The sequence below is a fragment of the Chelonoidis abingdonii genome, chromosome 5 (assembly GCF_003597395.2).
Source record: "Chelonoidis abingdonii isolate Lonesome George chromosome 5, CheloAbing_2.0, whole genome shotgun sequence".
Taxonomy (NCBI): domain Eukaryota; kingdom Metazoa; phylum Chordata; order Testudines; family Testudinidae; genus Chelonoidis; species Chelonoidis abingdonii.
In genome coordinates this window covers 40,572,443-40,590,736 of record NC_133773.1, presented here as the reverse complement: position 1 = coordinate 40,590,736, position 18,294 = coordinate 40,572,443, and the positions used below count along the sequence as shown (strand labels likewise).

General features: G+C 38.8%; 1 protein-coding gene across 1 annotated transcript in view; it reads right to left on the bottom strand.

The window, feature by feature from the left end:
* The window catches only part of LOC116814727 (bifunctional heparan sulfate N-deacetylase/N-sulfotransferase 3), a 102,833-nt gene that overhangs the window by 18,737 nt on the left and 65,802 nt on the right, over nt 1–18,294 (bottom strand). Inside the window, exons 7-9 of the mRNA XM_075066251.1 lie at nt 4,225–4,407; nt 1,395–1,491; nt 383–506 (exon numbers count right to left, since the gene is read on the bottom strand). Of these exons, the coding sequence (XP_074922352.1) occupies nt 383–506; nt 1,395–1,491; nt 4,225–4,407 (404 nt within the window). The remainder of the gene's footprint in view (nt 1–382; nt 507–1,394; nt 1,492–4,224; nt 4,408–18,294) is intronic.

Below are 18,294 nucleotides of genomic sequence, written 5' to 3'. Positions count from 1 at the left end.
TGACTCATATCCAGCTTCTCGTCCACTGTAACCCCTAGGTCCTTTTCTGCAGAACTGCTGCCTAGCCATTCGGTCCCTAGTCTGTAGCAGTGCATGGGATTCTTCCATCCTAAGTGCAGGAGTCTGCACTTGTTCTTGTTGAACCTCATCAGATTTCTTTTGGCCCAATCCTCTAATTTGTCTAGGTCCCTCTTTTTCCTATCCCTACCCTCCAGCCTATATCCCTACCCTCCACCATAATTTATGTGCATTTAAATATCATTTTAGAAGGGTAGTAGTAGTCATTTTCAAAATGTGTAGACACACATTACAAAGTGTAATGCCATTTTTGTATTGTGTACAGTACATAAACTTTTATATTCATACTAATAACCCATCTTACCAATCAATCCCCCTGTGGTAGTTATTTCTATTAAAGAACTGTACCTCCTCAAAGGTTTTTGGGCTGGGGGAGTTACTAATGATGGAAGGATGCATAATCAGGAACAAATACAAAGCTGTGGTACCTGAAAATAGGATGAAAGTCCAAAAGTTAACAAAGCATATATATTCTGTGGGCCAGAACCTCACCTGGTGTAAACCAGCATAGCTCCAATGATTTTATGCTGATCTACACCAGCTGAAATCCTGGTCCTATAATTCTTAACCAAAAACATTTAAAGAAATTTGCACAATTAATACTGAATACAGGAGCATCACTGTTGATGATACACCTATTAATGTTTTTAAAACTTGATTTTAAAAACAAATTATTGTATCTGTGCTGAAGTTGTCACAAAAAAGATTGACTTAAACTCCAGTCACTTAAGCTCTTGTTAGATATATTAACAGTAGGTGGTTGTTGGCATATAAAAGGGAGTAGATAAAAAATGTGCCATTTTCTGATCACAAAGAGAAGCAACTATACATTTAATGAATAAAGTCCTGCAGCCTTACAATTCTACCGGTCCTGTAGGGATTTCCTGACTTGCAGTGTAAATTCCACTGAATAACACTGACTTGCTGTAAGCAAGACACACTTTTCCTATAGGACAGGTTGAAGCTTGGGGGTCATGGGACTGTGTACATGTTTTGAAAAATTACTGCCTTTCCTCTCTCAGCTTTGATAAAATCCTGTCAATCACTCAGTCACCACTTAATCTGTTTATCAGAGTGTTAATCACATCACTTCTCAGTTAAAACTCAGTGAAAAATCTAACACTCTCCACTACATCTACATTGTCTAACATGTTTTTATCACTTACATTATCCAAGATACAATAATGTCAGAAAATAAAAAGTGCTATCAGATAATCAAGGTTTATACAAAGCTCGGAGTGATTAAAACTAATTCTTTATTGTAATAATCTGAATTTGCATATCACCAGACTCATTAAAATACAGTAAACTCTCACCAGTTTTTTGGGGTCCTATAACCAAGAATTTTGGTAATCGATCACAGGTTTTTTCTTTAGACCAGATATCTCTGTGCCGCTTATCATCACAGGGATTCTAAGAGGGACAAAAGCAATACCTGAGAATTTTATTTGTAATTGTTTGTTCAGTATTTGCCCTACATACATAAATCTCCAGGAGCTATCGGTCTACAAGAAATCGTAGTAGGAAATGTTATCTGCTCCTTTACTATGGATACCAATATGCTATGTGACAAATTCTGATCTCACTTACAGTGGTGTAAATGGATTTACTCCAGATTTACAGTGTAACAGAGGACAGCCGCTCTGAATTCATCTCTGTGTTAATATGAACGTTCAAGCAACTGTATTCAAAAAAATGTTGTTTTCACTGTGATCTCCTTCTATGTATATATCCATCCAAGTTCAAAACAGACATTGGTTTAACAGACAAATCCATTCCTGGTGTTTGTGTTCAGTGGAATTATGCCCGGGGTGAATCTGGTCCATTGTACTTTAGATGTAAGAACCATTCAAAATGAGCAATTTGATCACTTGCATAAAAATGGAATTGTACTTAAATCACTAATGAAGTTCTCTAATTACCAATTCATTCTCTTTTACCCTTATATAACAGCTAAGACCCTAAGACGGGCTGCAGTTTTTAAAATGAATGAGTGGCTGATTACAGCTTTAAAACTTTGTTTTGATCCTCTGCATTCACATGTAGGTATCCAGAATTTCTGTGCATCTCCAACTGGCATGAAGAGTGTATGCTCAGCCTACCACACTCTTCAAAGTAAAAAATATACAGGTGTTTAATAGCATGCAAAAAGACTTTCATACTAGGGTTCATTTTGCTACCAGTTTCATATATGGGCATAAGGTGGCACCTAGTACTGTCACTAAATAAAGGAGAAGTCAAAATACTGCTTGTGTACGCAGATTGGTCTTAGTGCTGCTGCTTAGCAATATATACCTGATAGTAAGGGGAAATCAGACTTCTTTTAGGCTTTTTTTTAAAATTTTTTTTTTTAAAGAATCTTCTGGATTACACCAGCAAAACTAACAAATATGCTGGTAATATAATTTGTCGTAAAATGAATAGGAGCACAGTATGTCCTGGCAGCTACAATGTAGTGCAAATGTTTTAAAGCAGAAGTAAGGAATTTCCTATGAATTGTATGCAAACAAACTGAAACACTGTCTGTACTTTTTATTCAAAATTATTTGCAATTTTTTTCAACAAATAATTCTAAATCTGCAGGTCATTCAGGTACAGTACATTGCAATTTTATGAAATTCATGCTCAAGTTTGTTACATGGCATTGTTTTCTTCTCTGATTAGATGTTTTATTTAACTAAATAACAGCAGTGTGAATTTCAAGCTGTGTATTAAGTATTACATTTTAAATTTGACACTCACACTTATTGATATGGCATGTAATTCAAAATCCACTATTGGAAAACATTTGAGTATTCACGTTTAATTTGTACTTTTTGAGGATATTTGCTTTAGTAAAGCTTGTCCTTAGGAATATTCTTGCAAAGCCAACCAAAAAGGAGAAGGATCACACTGAAAGTGAATTCATTTGTCAGAATGAATATTCAGAGACAATTTTCTACAATATTTGGGCAGCTTTAGTTTTAATGTGTAAGATTAGTTCAACATTAAAGAAAAATATTATACTGGCATAACTGAATTGTCACCAATTTTGTGCACAAGCAATGCTGCAATGTTCACTAGGTCCATCAGTTGTTTTTCTGTATCTTCAGTGACCTTGGTGTAATGATTAGGTGATTCACTGAATATGTGTCAGTTCTAGGGTCAGTGCAGACTGCAGCATGTGGTAGTCACATCCTGATATTTTCAGCTTGCTCACTTTTAAATAAAAATAATTAAATCAATGGAGTTGATACCATCAATAAATTAGGCCCAGTATTGGTAAATTTCTTCCTTGGCCAGTTCCCATCCTTTTTGTGAATTACTTTTTAATCTATTTCTAGTAGGCCAGTCATACTAGAACAGGGTTAGGCAACCTATGCACGTGAGCCGAAGGCAGCACACAAGCTGATTTTCAGTGGCACTCACACTGCCCAGGTCCTGGTCACCGGTCCGGGAGGCTCTGCATTTAATTTAATTTTAAATGAAGCTTCTTAAACATTTTAAAAACCTTATTTACTTTACATAACTAGTTATAATATAATATAATATATAACTACAACAATAGTTTAGTTATATATTATAGACTTATAGAAAGAGACCTTCTAAAAATGTTAAAATGTATTATTACTGGCACGTGAAATCTTAAATTAAAGTGATTAAAGGGAGACTCGGCACACCACTTCTGAAAGGTTGCCAACCCCGGTTCTAGTGTCTAGGCACCAGTGAGCCTTAATTCTCTCTCCAGGTAATATGATACACCCCTCTGCTACTGCACATGGCAAGAGATACAATTTCCTTAATGGCAAAATATCAATTATTTTTAAAAGATGTTTAAGTTGCTTCATTCCTGTCAGTTACAAAATAACCCAAGATATGGGAGGAATTACACAATAAGGTTTTTACTATATTTGTAAATATCAGATGCAGTCAGCAATAAAATGAGAAACAAATTCCTAACATCTTTAAATTGTTCTCTTTTTTTAAAAATGCAGATTAAGACAATCTGTTAATGACAGAAGAAAACAATTACCTTAATCTTTAAAATTCAGCAGGTGATTATGAAACTATTAAGTATCACCATTTTGTTTGATGGGAAGTTAAAACAAAATTCTTCACAAACAAGATAAAAATATTCTCTGTTCATCTCTTCTTTTATAATCCTACCTGCCAGAGAGGGTCCTTCTGCTCAGGAAAGAGCTCAAAGTACTTGTGAGCCAGCTGGACTGGAGGCAGAGTTTGCAGTTTCAGGTTGGTCCAGCTCTGAACAAAGTTGGCTAGATTCACAAAGGTATACAACCCCAGGCGATCATTCCCATAGTTGGACAAATGGGTCATGAAGATGCTCATCTTTAAAAATAAAATAAATAAAATAAAATGAAGTACATGTTCTCTTATTGTGTCACTAGATGGCAGTGCAGCCATAACGAAGTTTGTTTTCTACTTTCATTTAGAACTGCCAGTGGTTTTGTTCACACAGGAAGAGAGTCTACCACCAGCCTCACTAAACAGAATTTTTCTCCTCAAGTGGACCTACTGAAATCAAAGGGACTATTTATGGAGCAAGGCACTACTCAATGTGAGAATGTGGTGCATACTTTTACCAAATTATATAATATTCACAGCAACCTTATTATTTATAGCAGTGCAGATGGGCAAAGGAGCGGCATTGCAAAAATAGCACACAGAGGTACCTCTTAATGTGAAATATACATGCAGCAGGGGTAGAAACAAATAAAAAATCTGGATGTTATTTTAAAGGAAGAGGGAGTACTTGGAGAACAAGCGGATATCAGACCTCTACTGTTATAAATATTGTGATCCAAATGTTATTTAAGCTGTACATTATTAAGGTAGAGAACTCATCTTCCTATGTGCCTGTAAAACACCCTACTATACCAATGGTGTTATATAAAAATAAGAGATTGAGAGTTTTGGAAATTGTGAGCTCTTTGAGGGCAGACAGCCTAATTAACTGGCCTAAATTCTCAAAAACAATTATTTGATGTAGTAAATCCTTTGACAATGTCCAACTGCTTATTAGAGATATTTTGTCAAACAATAAGCACATCATCAAACCAGAAATGGAAGGGTGGGCATTTTATTGCAGCAAATCAGAAAATTTTCAAATAATTTTGTATGAAATATTTGCAATGAAAATTTTTGCTTGATTTCCTAAGAGCTGATGAATGTTCTTGTATTTTGCTTTCCTAAGGCTTGATCATGCAGCTGTTACTCAGATGAGTATTCTGAGCTGAGGTCATTAGACTCAGTAGTGCTCTCAGAACCCAGAAGGAACAGAGGCTGCTCTAGTCCATAAGATTCCACACGAATTCCTCATAGGAAGCACCCATAATCTCATAGGATCACATCCTTAGGAGACACCTCTGTGGGATTGTCTGAGTAAAGACAACTCATGTGGGTAAGGGGTTACAAGATCAGACCCATATGTAGATGCAGTTCCTCAACTGAGACCTACAGGAGTTGCACTCATGAAGAAGAGGTGCAATATTGGGTGCCCACATACCATGTTGATGAGCACAGTATAAATATACAGTCATACAAAGACTAGGGCTCACTAGGAGTATTCATGTAAGAGCTGCAAAATCAGAACTCAATTTGCAAAACATTTCATTTTCACAATATGAAAAATAGTTTTTCACTGATTCTGCCTTGTGCTCACAGAATAACTTGCAGATCCCTGCTCTTTAGAAGAGTGAAATTCCCACCCATTGTTTTTGAGAAACCAGTGCAAAGCCACATTCTACAGCCTTGCTTCTATGAGAAATTGAACAGTGTTTCAAAAACTCTTCTAATCCTGCTTGTAGATTCATTTCTGTTCTATTGACAGTGAAACTTGCAATGAGCCCTCTTTTTAACAAAAGACATTTCCAGTAAATGATTCTAAAACCACTTCAGAAACTAATGTTACTGCTTTGTGTGAAGGAATTCGAATCTTAAAGAAACAAAAGGGGAGGGAGAGGGAGAACAGTGTGAAGCTGACCTTGTATTGTTTTGGTTTCAAAGTATTTTACAGCACTGTGGCTTTGTCAGACACACAAGATTTTTAAAGTTTAGCATTTCTAGTTTTGTAATTCTACCTGAACATTATGCAACATTTGCAATAAGTGAATGCACTGGTTCACAGAACATTTGTTTAATGAGTGTCATTTTGTGACACCTCTTGCCTTGTGATTCAAACCTGGGGCTTCATTTTGTGCTACTTCAGAAAGATAAGCAGATACACTGAGAGATAATTTATTAGCACACAATTTCCTTTTTAAGCTAGAACAGTAACATTTTGTAATAGATGGCAATATTCCCTTTAGGCAAGGCATAATACATAGTTTTGCCAAATGTGTAACCTTTTCAAATGTCCTTTATTATTTTTAGTTCTGAAAGCATGAGCAGACCAGCAACAGGACTGTTATGCTCAACAAAGGTATAATTGGAATGTTTCCACAAAAATGTTGCTTGCTTTCTTGGCAGCTTCTCTCTTTCCTACACCTGTACTGACCTCTGACATTTATAATGTCAGTTCATCTCGTGGCAATTCCTTACCTGTCACAACTTCAGCACTGCACTGGAACAAAAAAGGAGGAGAACTTGAAAAGGTTATTAGTTCAGGGAAAATATGTATTATTCTTTCCCTGAAGGGAATATCACTATAATTTTAAGAATGTTATAGAGTGGAGGTTAAAATAATGGGCTGAATAGATCATAATAAATCATCTTCAATATATGAAGCACTGTCAATGAGGGGGAAAAATGTCAACAGAGATGTCAATTTGAGTTTTGCCATCATTCTTACACTATAAATACTTTGTGAGTAAATATTTACAACAAAAGAGAGATGATCAAATACCAGTTTAAAACTCAGATTACTAAAAGTTTACAGAAAGCCATATTTATTGTTACCAAATACATGAAATATACAACATCTTTATATGACAGACAGTGTCTTCTTTACTTCTATAACTAAATCCAATGCATTACTAATTACCTGATATTTTCTGTTAGGGAAAATTTAAACAGTAGTTTCCCTCACATTTATAGATATTCTTCAAGTGAGCAGTTATTAAAGTCATTGCCAGCCCCACCACCTGTTGAATAAGGCCCATAAGTAGGGCCCTATCAAATTCACAGCCAAGAAAAATACATCACAAACTGCGAAATCTGGCCTCCCCCCTATGAAATCTGGTCTTTTGTGTGCTTTTACCCTATATTATACAGATTTCATGAGGGAGACCAATGTTTCTCAAATTGTGGGCTCTGATCCAAAAGGGAGTTGCAGGGGAGGGATTGCAAGGTTATTTTAGGGGGGTCACGGGATTGCCACCCTTACTTCTGTTCTGCCTTCAGAGCTGGGTGGCTGGAGAGTGGCGGCTGCTGACTGAGGGCTCAGTGCTATAGGCAGCAGCGCAGAGGTAAATGCAGCAATACAATACTATGTCATCCTCACATCTGTGCTGCCTTCAGAGCTGGGCTCCCAGCTAGCCACTGCCACTGCCACTCTCTGGCCACCCAGCTCTGGAGAAAGGGGGATGAAGGCTCCGCCACTGCCAGCGGCATCGCAGAAGTAAGCATAGGAGTATCGCACCCCCCCAACTCTTTTTGGGTCAGGACCACTACAGTTACAACACTGGGAAATTTCAGTTTAAATAGCTGAAATCATGAAATTTATTATTTTAAAAATCCTCTGACCGTGCAATTGATGAAGATGACTGTGAATTTGGTAGGGACCTACCCATAAGTATTTGTGGAAATGTAAAATAATGACTCTATCTTGTGCTACATTGAAAATAAAGAAAAATTAGTGACCTAGGGCTCAAGACACCAGTGTATCTGATCTGAGTGCTGCACAGAACTGGAAGTAAGGGGTGGCAATTGCCCCTCCCCTATATTGGGGCTTGCTACGAGTCAGTGCAGCCCCCTGCACAGGTCAGATCAGCATGTCGATTGCCTGAGTCTATGTCCATCTACAAAAAGTCCCTGTAGGCCATTCTGGCAACCATGAACAGGTGGAGTGTAGCCGTGTTCTGGCAACACTCATTTCCCTGGGAACAAACCTGATCTGCATCATGCACCAGGGGCTTCTAGGAGAGTGAAGCAGAGTCAGATATGCAAACTCTGTACCTGCCAGGGAACTTTTGTCTACATTGGGGGAATTCTCTGAGGGTGATCTACAGCACCCTTGTGGCCACTTTGAGAGTCACAATCTGGTCCCTGCTCCCACCTTGCTGAAGTGATGTGCACCAGCCCTTTTGGTAGCTTACATTTCCCTTCACACTGGCTCAGCTGCACAGGGTGGCATGTTGCAGGGCAGAGCCAAGACTCTGCCTATTTCCCACTCCTGCCTTTCCACTCTCCTGTGCATAAAGGGGAGTAGCTGTCCAGCAAGGTGCTAGCAATGTGGAGAGCCAAAGCAAAGGAGACTTCTTATGCCTCCTGACTTCTATTCCTGGGCGTGCCGTCTCATCACTGGGTACTGATCATTATTATTTTTCTTGCTTGTTGAGTTTTATTTTGATGAATTATTTTTTTCCATGACCACAATGCCCCAAACTCTAGTGTAGCAAGTTTTAACAAAAGGGAATGCTTTCTTTTTCCATCCTAGGTAATGATTACTATGTTGTTAGCAAATATGTTGTGGTAAAATTTATTCTCTCGAAAAGCCACTTCACTAATTGGGAGATCTAACTGTAACATATGTGAGTTTTAGGGACGCTAAATCCAGCAACTCACATAATTTGTGCTGTAATCCTGCCCCAATAATCTTGCACCTCTGAGCAATCCCATGAGATATAAATGAAGCTTCATCTATTTCTCCATCGCCTTCTTTAAAGTGAACCAGCTCTGAATGAATTCCTGTTTACTCTAACCTGCCTGCATTTTAGTCTGTGTCCTTCAGTGAAAACATCCTATTTTAGTCTATTCTATCAAGCCCTCTTATCAGGGCCGGCGCTTCCATTTAGGTGACCTAGGCGGTTGCCTAGGGCGCCAGGATTTGGGAGGGTGGCATTTTGCAGCCCTCGGTGGCAATTCGGCGGCAGGGGGTCCTTCCACGCTCCGGGTCTTCGGTGGCAATTCTGCGGCGGGTCCTTCACTCGCTCCGGGACCCACCGCTGAAGTGCCTTGAAGACCGGGAGCACGGAAGGACCCCCGCCTAGGGCCCCAAAAACCCTGGCGCTGCTCCTGCCTCTTAAGGCATCTCAGCACTGTCTGTATTTCAGTACAAGCAGGTTCACCCTTCTTAGCCTTTCCTCATAAAGAAACGATCATCTTGGTTGCACTTCACTGCACTCTCTCCATGGGATTTAATATTCGTCATAAGGGGACTGAAACTGAATAGAGACAATCTTTAAAATGATAGTTTGGGACTAAACTTGGCCTTTGGGCAGCAATTCCTTTCTTGCTCTCACCCCTCTCTGAATCACAGTGGCAAAGGTGCTCTCCTCTGTTCTATTTCCGCACAGGAGCCCTCTGGGTAGCTGTATAATCAGCTCCTTTTGGCTTTTAGTCATCATCTTCCTTTTCTTTCCTCCACAGAATAAGAGTGGCAAAAGTGCTCTCTCTGTTCTTCTCTCCTTCCAGACCCTGGAGGTAGTTGATCAGAAGTTCTTTTTGGCTTCTGGTTGGTGCTGAAGAAATGATGGGAAACGGGACAGGCATCCCAAAGATATAGCTTTTATCTTTTTGAATGCAATTCTGCATTACTTATTGTGATGGAAATTACATTGTTACAACAGTTCTTCCCAGCTGGGTGCATCAGCTTGTAGGTCAATAATTATCATTTAGCTTGTGATTGGGTCTCTACTATTAAATGACACATGCAAGAAAAAGATGAACTGAAATGCTCTAATTTATCTGCCAAGAACAATATATATTTGACAAATAATTTACATAAAATGAAAACACTAAAAAAATACTATGCTTCCAGAGAAAGAGAAACTTTATTTTAAAGTAGAGTTTTTAATAAGTATCTATTAATTCAAAACAACATTGTTGTACCTATTGACAATGAGAAAGTGAGGAAATTCTTAGCTGAGATTCCATAACATTCATACAGGCAGAAGTTTTTCTGAGAAAAGTAGAGTAGCCCCCTTCCTTCATAGCATTTTGCCTTCCATTCAACAAACTTTGGGGACCCCTCAGTGTTGTTGTTTTTAGGGATGTATGTGTGAGCACTCCCTTATCCTTCTGTGCCCCGTTTCCACTTGCCTCAATCATCCTCTTCCTTCAGAAAGGAGAGGGGACCACACCAAGGAACACTATAATAGGGGAGAAATTTACCGTAGTAAGTAACGTGGGTCCTGGGGCTTGTTCAATTATTATGAATAACTGATAGGGAGGGAAGGAGAGAGTCTGGCTGGCTTGAGTAGGGATATTGGAGTGGAGTTTGTGGATTTTCCCATTGTGCAAACATCCTCCTCTCAGGTCTGTAAAACATACCAAACCTCAATCTCAATTTGAGCATATTCAAATTTTGATACAAATATTTTGCATAGGTCTAGTTTAGGCCCACTATTCTTCCTGCAATCTGTATGCACAAATAACTCCCATTGACTTCAGTAGGAGTTAGTTACACATAGTACTGTTGGATGTGGCTGCAGTTAGTTAAGTAACAATAACACAGGAATAAAGAGCAAGTAAACTGTATAACGAAGTTCTCACTATTTTTACATTTTGGACCTGGGACCAGATTAGCCATAAGAGGAAAGGCTGATAGGTACACATTTCTCCTGGATTAGGCACTGCTATCATCTTCGAGCAAATTTAACTTTAATTGACTCATTTTCTTATTGTTAAACCATTCACTTACATATTTTTGTCATGGGCACAATTTTGCCCTCAAATCCATGTCAAATGTTGTGCACCAATATACCAGAGCAGAATTAAGGGTTTATAATTCAATACATTAAATTCAGTACTTTAAAAAATATGATTGATGATTAATTAGTCTCTCTCTGTTAGGTGCTAGAAAGAGATGCATTACAAGTTTAATATATTGCTGTTATTTTAGCTGCTGAACAAATGTTTACAGGCCACAAGTGTATGTCTAACTCTCAGACCACCTATTTTCCAATTAATTTTGCATTGTGTACACTGTGTTTGCAGTTCTGATATTGTCTCCATATTTCTCAGAAGAGTTCAGTTTCAGGTACTCAGAGACTAACAGCTGTTCTTGCTTTATTAGACTCACAAAATGTCAGAATTATGAATTAGGTTGCAGTCTATATATATATATATATATTAAATTGGTTAAGAAACATTCCTTTTTGAGCTGTGTGGCAAAAGTTGTGCAGCATTGTCGCACAGCTGCCACTGACTTGTCTATTTGTAAAGCTATAGATCCAATTAGTTTAATTTAATTTACACAGTGGAATGTATTTTCTCCACAAAACCTGCTAGAATCCTGGAACATTTATTAAGATAATACAGTTACATATCTGGTCTAGTGGACAAAGAACTGGACTGAGTCAGGAAATCTGAGTTTTTATATTGAGCTTTATCACGTATTACTTCTATGACCTTGGGTAAGTCACTTAACTCCTCTGTTGCAGTTTCCCAGTTTGGGTCCAAGAAGAATTTCTGTTCCCAAACTCATGGGAGCTCAGAAATGCTGCCATAAAGGTTACTGGAAGCACAAGGGATTCCAAAATGGGCAGGAAGGGATGGGGAAGAGGTGAGGCTATTGCTCGGCCTTCTTCCACACCATCCTGTGGAGCAGGAGTAGCATGTAGAGTAGAATCAACATGCAGACAGCAGACTGTGTTCCATAAAAGGGTGAAGTAGGAGGTGTACTGCCCCATGCACGTCAGAGAGCTCTGGAAGGCACCTGCATCTCAATGCTCCTTCTGGGGCAATGTGGGCTGTGCCTAACAGGTACACTCTAGCTTACAGATATTGCATAAAGCAGTTAATGGACTGGAGGATCTGACCCTAAATGCCTTTACTTTTATATCTGCTTCAGTAGTTCCAAAGTTAACTATTCACAAGGCCCACATTAAGAAATAGCAGGATCCACTGGCTCAAATACACATTCTCATTTTCTGTGCTAAAGATGGTAATTTCTCCCTTGTTGCAAGTCAATTAGCTTAATAATAGTTCTACTTACTATAACATGGGAAAGGTGGACAGCGAAGGAAAATAATACTTAGAGTTCAGTGCACAGCAAATTATAGTTATTTTAGGGTGAATCAGATATCGGGCTTAAACCACTGAAATCTCGCTTCTTGTGTCAGTTGTGCTGTAACCATAGACAGAACACATACGTGCAATATATTATTTTCAATGTAGATATGTCTACCACTGCAGTGCTTTCAATGGGGTACCTTTCCACAGTGCATTTTCCTTCCTCCCTTAGATCCATAGACATATAATGTCTTTTGATGAAGTAAATATAAGTGCATGTGTTACACTTTTTTGGGGTGGGAGTGAGATCTAAAAGGATTTCCTGAGCCATGATTTCCTCAGTAGGGATTGATGGACGTCTTGTGGGATGACAAACCTCCTGAGTGGTATCTAGCCAAAACATTTGAATTACTGTGTAAGAAGTTATTTTAGTGTCAATCTTGCTAGGTGCAGAATTCTTTCTGGAAAGGACTGAGAACCTCAACTCTCACTGACAGCAATGAGAAATGAGAACATTCACTACTTTCTGGACTTTGTCCTTGTTGAGCTGTATAGTTTTATATTAAGAACCTTTGGGCCTAATAAATGGCTCATATTTTAGGCCTGGTCTACACTGGGGGGAGAGGTGGTCGATGTAAGATAGGCAACTTCAGCTACAGGAATACCGTAGCTGAAATTGACGTATCTTATTTTGACTTACCTCCAGTCCTCACGGCACGGGATTGATGGCCACGGCTCCCCTGTCAACTCTGCTACCGCCGCTCGCTCTAGTGGAGTTCCAGAGTCGATGGGAGCACGTTCGGGGATGGCTATATCATGTCTAGATGAGACGCGATATATCTATCCCTGATAAATCGATCGCTATTGCCGATACGGCGGGTAGTCTGGACATACCCTTAGAATATTTCTCTCTGCTAGTTCCCCGGCTGATTTCACGATTTAGCAAGTAAACCAAATAGATTCAAAAAGTGAAATAAGCTCGTCTTGTAATAAATTCCAACCTGTTGATGGGAAACTCATGCAGATGAATACAGCACATTTCAATACACTTCATCTGCTGAGAAAATATATATTATAAATTAAAAAAATAAAATGCATATCTACAGTGAACAGATGTGGAATAGTCTCCCCTCCATGAAGGTCTCACCCGAATCCGTAAGATTTAAAAATTGGCTTCAAACCTGAACCATGATATTTTATATTACAACCACATTTTTTGTTAGCATTAGCTATTATAACTTTGAACATTCTTGTTATCCTGCTAAATCACCAATCTCTTTTTGAATCTTCTAAATGTTATATGAAAACTTATCTCCTTTTATCATTTTTGAATTTTCTACCTTTTAACTGAATTGCATATTCCCTTGTTCTTGTGTCATGAGCCAGGGAAAACAAAACCTTCTGATCTATCTTTCTAGACCATTCATTATTTTATATACTTTTATCAGGTTCTCTTTTATTCATCTCCTTTCTTAGATAAACATCCCAAACTTTTCAATCTCTCTTCAAATTAGATTCTTTCCATGACCATGGTCATTCTTGTCACTGTTCTCTTATCTGCTTCTAATTCTGCAATATCCTGTTTTGAAATAGAGTGACATGTACTGCAAACAGTATTCCAGATTAGGCCATGCTACTGCTTATATAATGTAATTATAATATTTTCAGTATTATTCTACAGTCTGTTCCTTAGGCATCCCAAAATCTTAAATCATAATGAATATGCACATACGTTCCAGCTCCCCAGAAGAGAATGACAAAACTCCCATTGACTTCAATAGTGCAAAACTAGACCCTTAGTCAAATTATCTGTTTGGAGAATACATTCCACCACACATCCTAATGTACAAACTTACATATGTGTACTAAACACTTTGAAACATCTCTGTTACCATACCTTCTCGTTACTGGCATACAAACAGAAGTCCATAATAGATACTTTGGAATCAAATTAATACAAATAAACCATGATCTATTTTAAAAATCACTGGGCTGATACTCCTGGCCACTATGCAGTATGGATGGGAGCTAACACTCAGTTATGTCATGAAATAGAGCAGGGAAGCTGATGGCATCACAGACCCACAGACAAATGAGCGTTATGGAACACATTTCTCTGCCACTCTGTAGTCATCATCAGACCCTTTATACAAGCAAGTACTGCATTGCTCATTGGGACTTTGCATTAATTTGGGGACTTATCCAGACAACAGTTGTTCTTGGCAGCACAGAAGCCCATATATTTTATTACAGAGAATACAACTTCTCTATAATGTCCTTTATAGGTTCTTATACTGTGCTCATCACTATAGTATCTGAACAGCTTCCAGTAGTTCATTAAGCAATGTGAATACACATCCCTCGTGTGTTGTTTGTTCTCTTATCTTCTCTCCAAGGGAAGAAGTGGACTGTCTTGTTTAGGTTTAGGGATTTTTTTTTTAATATACATGTCGCAACATATTTATGTCAAAGAAAGCAAAGTCGAATAAATACGCCTTGCAACTGAAACAGAAAGTGGAGAGGTCTGTGATGGTCCTTAGTTCTTGTGGGAATTCATTCCACAGTCTCGGACTGGCCTCTGAGAAGTTCTCTTGCACAAACTAACTTTATTCTTACTGTAGAGCACTCCATTGTGCCAGAGAAACGAAGTTATTGACCACTGTTTTCATCCCAGAGCTTTAGGTTGTCTTGCAGCTATCCTAAACCCAGTCCATGAAGTGTCTTGAAGATAATGACAGAGACCTTGAACTTAAATTGATATTCTATTGGAAGCCAGCATAGAGAGTAAAGGACAGGTTTGATGTGCTCACAGTAGCCTGTATTACTGAGAGGATGTGCTGCTGAGTTCTATATCATTTGGAGTTTCCTAAACTCTGAAGGCCCAGATATAATCACATTGCTGTAATTCAGCTGAGAAGTGATAAAGGCATGAATAACTGAGACCATATCATCATCCAATAGGATAGGATAGAGTCTTTTGCCAATGGGAGATGACAGAAAGCTTTATTTGTACAGGCTGTAATGTGAGAGCTTATTACGAGTAAGGAATCCAGAAGTGCTCATAATCTACAGACTGACTTGACCAATTGTGGGTGTCTACCCTCAAGGAGACTGCACCATGGATGCAAACCCTTCACAATGCTTTCCTCTGCCTAACCTCTGTCTTCCTTGGGTTCAGCTTCAGCTAGCTTTTCTTCATGCATGAACTGATCTTGCCCAAGCAGAGGCCATCTTGGTGGTAGTGGTCTGGTCATATGTAGTGAAGGTAGAATTGTGTGTCATTTGCACATTGCTGGCATTTGAGTCCGTGTCATCTGACCAGTTCAGCTAGTATAGTTGCTTGTAGATGTTGAAAAAGACTGGAGAGAGAATTGATCCTCATGGGACTCTATAAGTGAGGGGTCTAATAGTGGAAATGCAGTTTCCCATTATTACTCATTAGGTGCATCCCTCCAGGAAGGACTCAAACCGTTTTAGCTCATTACCCTGGACTTCTGCCACCTCTGTCAGGCAAGACAGAAGTATTGGAGAGTCAACAGTGTTAAATGCTACAGAGAAGTCCAGGTGGGGAAGACTAGCTGTCTGCTCTCCCTCTAGGAACACCAGGAGATCATCCATCAGTGCCACTGAAGTGGTTTCAGTCCCATGTCCTTGCCTGAATCCTGATTTGCTAGGTGTAGATTGTTAGCTTCAGTTAAATTAGCTTGTAGTCAGCCTTTGGCTAACTTCTCTGCAAGCTTGCTCAGCAATGGGAGGTTTGACACTGGGTGTTAGTTGGCTAGAAGCAATATATTCTGGCTAGGTTTCTTCAGTGCTAGTTAGACTATTGTGTGTTTGAAGGAGGATGGGAAGATTCTTTCTCTGAATGAGACATGGTTTATTTTAATCAGGAGTGGCATCTGTGGTTCATGTCTCTCTTTCAATACCCAGGACAGGCATGGATCAGATTCACAAGTCTTCAGTCAAGATGCCTTTATGGTTCCAGAATTATTTGATGAGTGGCTGCACTGAACTCTAAGAATGTAAGTGGGCTGTCAGTTGGTGGCTATTAGTGGAGCGGATATAAGCTGCTTGAGAAGGCTTGCTGAATGTGTGTGATCTTTTCAGCGAAGCAGGATGACAGTTCTTCACAGTACCTTGGTGCTCTGTTCTGATGCAGGTTGTAGGCACTCAGGATTGATGAAGTACATTATCACCCTGGATAGCTCCTTGAGCAGGAGTTGGCAGCTTCAATGGAGGCTGATAGGAAAGTTCTCTTGGCCTGTAATACAGACTCTGCATTGGCTCTGAGAATTCATTATGTTTGAGCCTGGAAATCTACATCAGGTGCTCTCTCAATTTAAACTCCTCCAGTTACACATACAAACAGTCTTGTCACATGTGCTCCACTTCTCTTGGTAAATATGATGGACATAGGTTAGTAATATGGATGTATGTCCATAATATCCACAGTGTTTTGTATGTGAGCAAGAGAAAAACAGAATGAGATAGAGAAACGTTCACATAGATCTATATCAAAGGTATGTTTGTATGTTCAATTCTGCTTGGCCCTTGGATCTAATTACTCTCAAACTAGCCCATGGCTAGTAATAGTGTCTTCTTGTCATGTTTTATTAGTAAATCCTACAAAAAATGATGCTGTTGATGGCAGTATACTATATCTACCTGATGGTTATATATAATTCAAAATCTAAATGTTCACTTTTTTTCATCGTTCACAAGATACCCTCAGGAGATTGGTATCATTTCATTCTTTGAGACATTGTTCCTACTAATCCAGAATATTCATTTAATACTGCAGACAAAGATGGATGAATCAGGCTTTCATTGAAGGGTTTAACAATTTTACCGGACACAGATACTTAACTGAAATATTTTTGATGCCATTACAGATACAGTATGCCTAGAAATTGCACTAGTTTATTTAGTTTTTATGGAATCATTTGGGATTTTAAAAACATTTTTGGTTAAATTAATGCAAATTAATATAAATTTTTAAAAAGAACAACAACATTTTCCTCCAACAACAGTTTCTTAGGGCCACATTTTGCCACTTTCATGGTGAGTACTACTTTACCCTGTGAGATGCAAATGGTTAAGCATGGACCCTTAAATGTTTATTGTCTGACTGTGTAAACAGAGGTAGAGGGCAAACAGCACTTTAATTCAGCCCTTCTTTTTGTTATGTTCAATAAGTTCACATTTCCTTATACTAGTGGTTCTCATACTGTGCTTTGTGGACAGATTACTTGCGGGTCATATGGTGCGTGCATCTCCTCCTGGTCCCAGCTGTTTCCACAGAATCAAGGTTCTTTGTAAGGAAGGGGTTGTAAACCTATTGAAGCAGCTGAATACAAAGAGGAGGAACCAATCTATGTGGCCCCACTTGGAGCCACTTCTACATAAAAAGGAGAACAAGGAGAGGAAATAAGAGTAATCCTCAGAAACGAGAGACCGATGACTAAACAGAGTTTCCAGCTGGATAGATGACTAATGACATCTGACACCACATTTGTCTTACATATAAGTAAGAATAAGAGCCATAAGATCTGAGATCTTTTCCTAGTTCTACCACGTGGCTTTGGGCAAGTCACATAACCTCTGTGTGCCTCAGTCTTCTGATCAGCAAATGAGAAAAATAATATTCGTATACTAATAATACAGGCCTGTTGTGAGGCTTAATTCATTAATTTTTATGAAACATTGCGCTAGATCCTCAGCTGCTGTAAATTGGCCCAAGTCCATTGACATTAATGAGAATCTGGCCCTTTGAGATCTTCAACAGTAGAAATGTAAAGTATTATTAAAAAGTAGGCAATGAGTTATAAAACTATTCAGTCTCCTTTCACAGTTAGGTAGCACTTAAGCACTCAATGCTTTATAAACATAATGGGCATTGCTGCCAAGGTCTTTCTACAGCTACTATCAGATCACAATTCAACCAGCAGGCTACGGATATAAATCCATACAAAATAAACACAGAAGTTTGCAGACCACAAGATTAGCTACTTTGGTACATTAGCTCTTACGTTCCACATAAAATGTAAGTAGCAGAGATCGTTTGCAGAGCAGGATTTCCTGTGTAGACTGATGCTTTTCTTA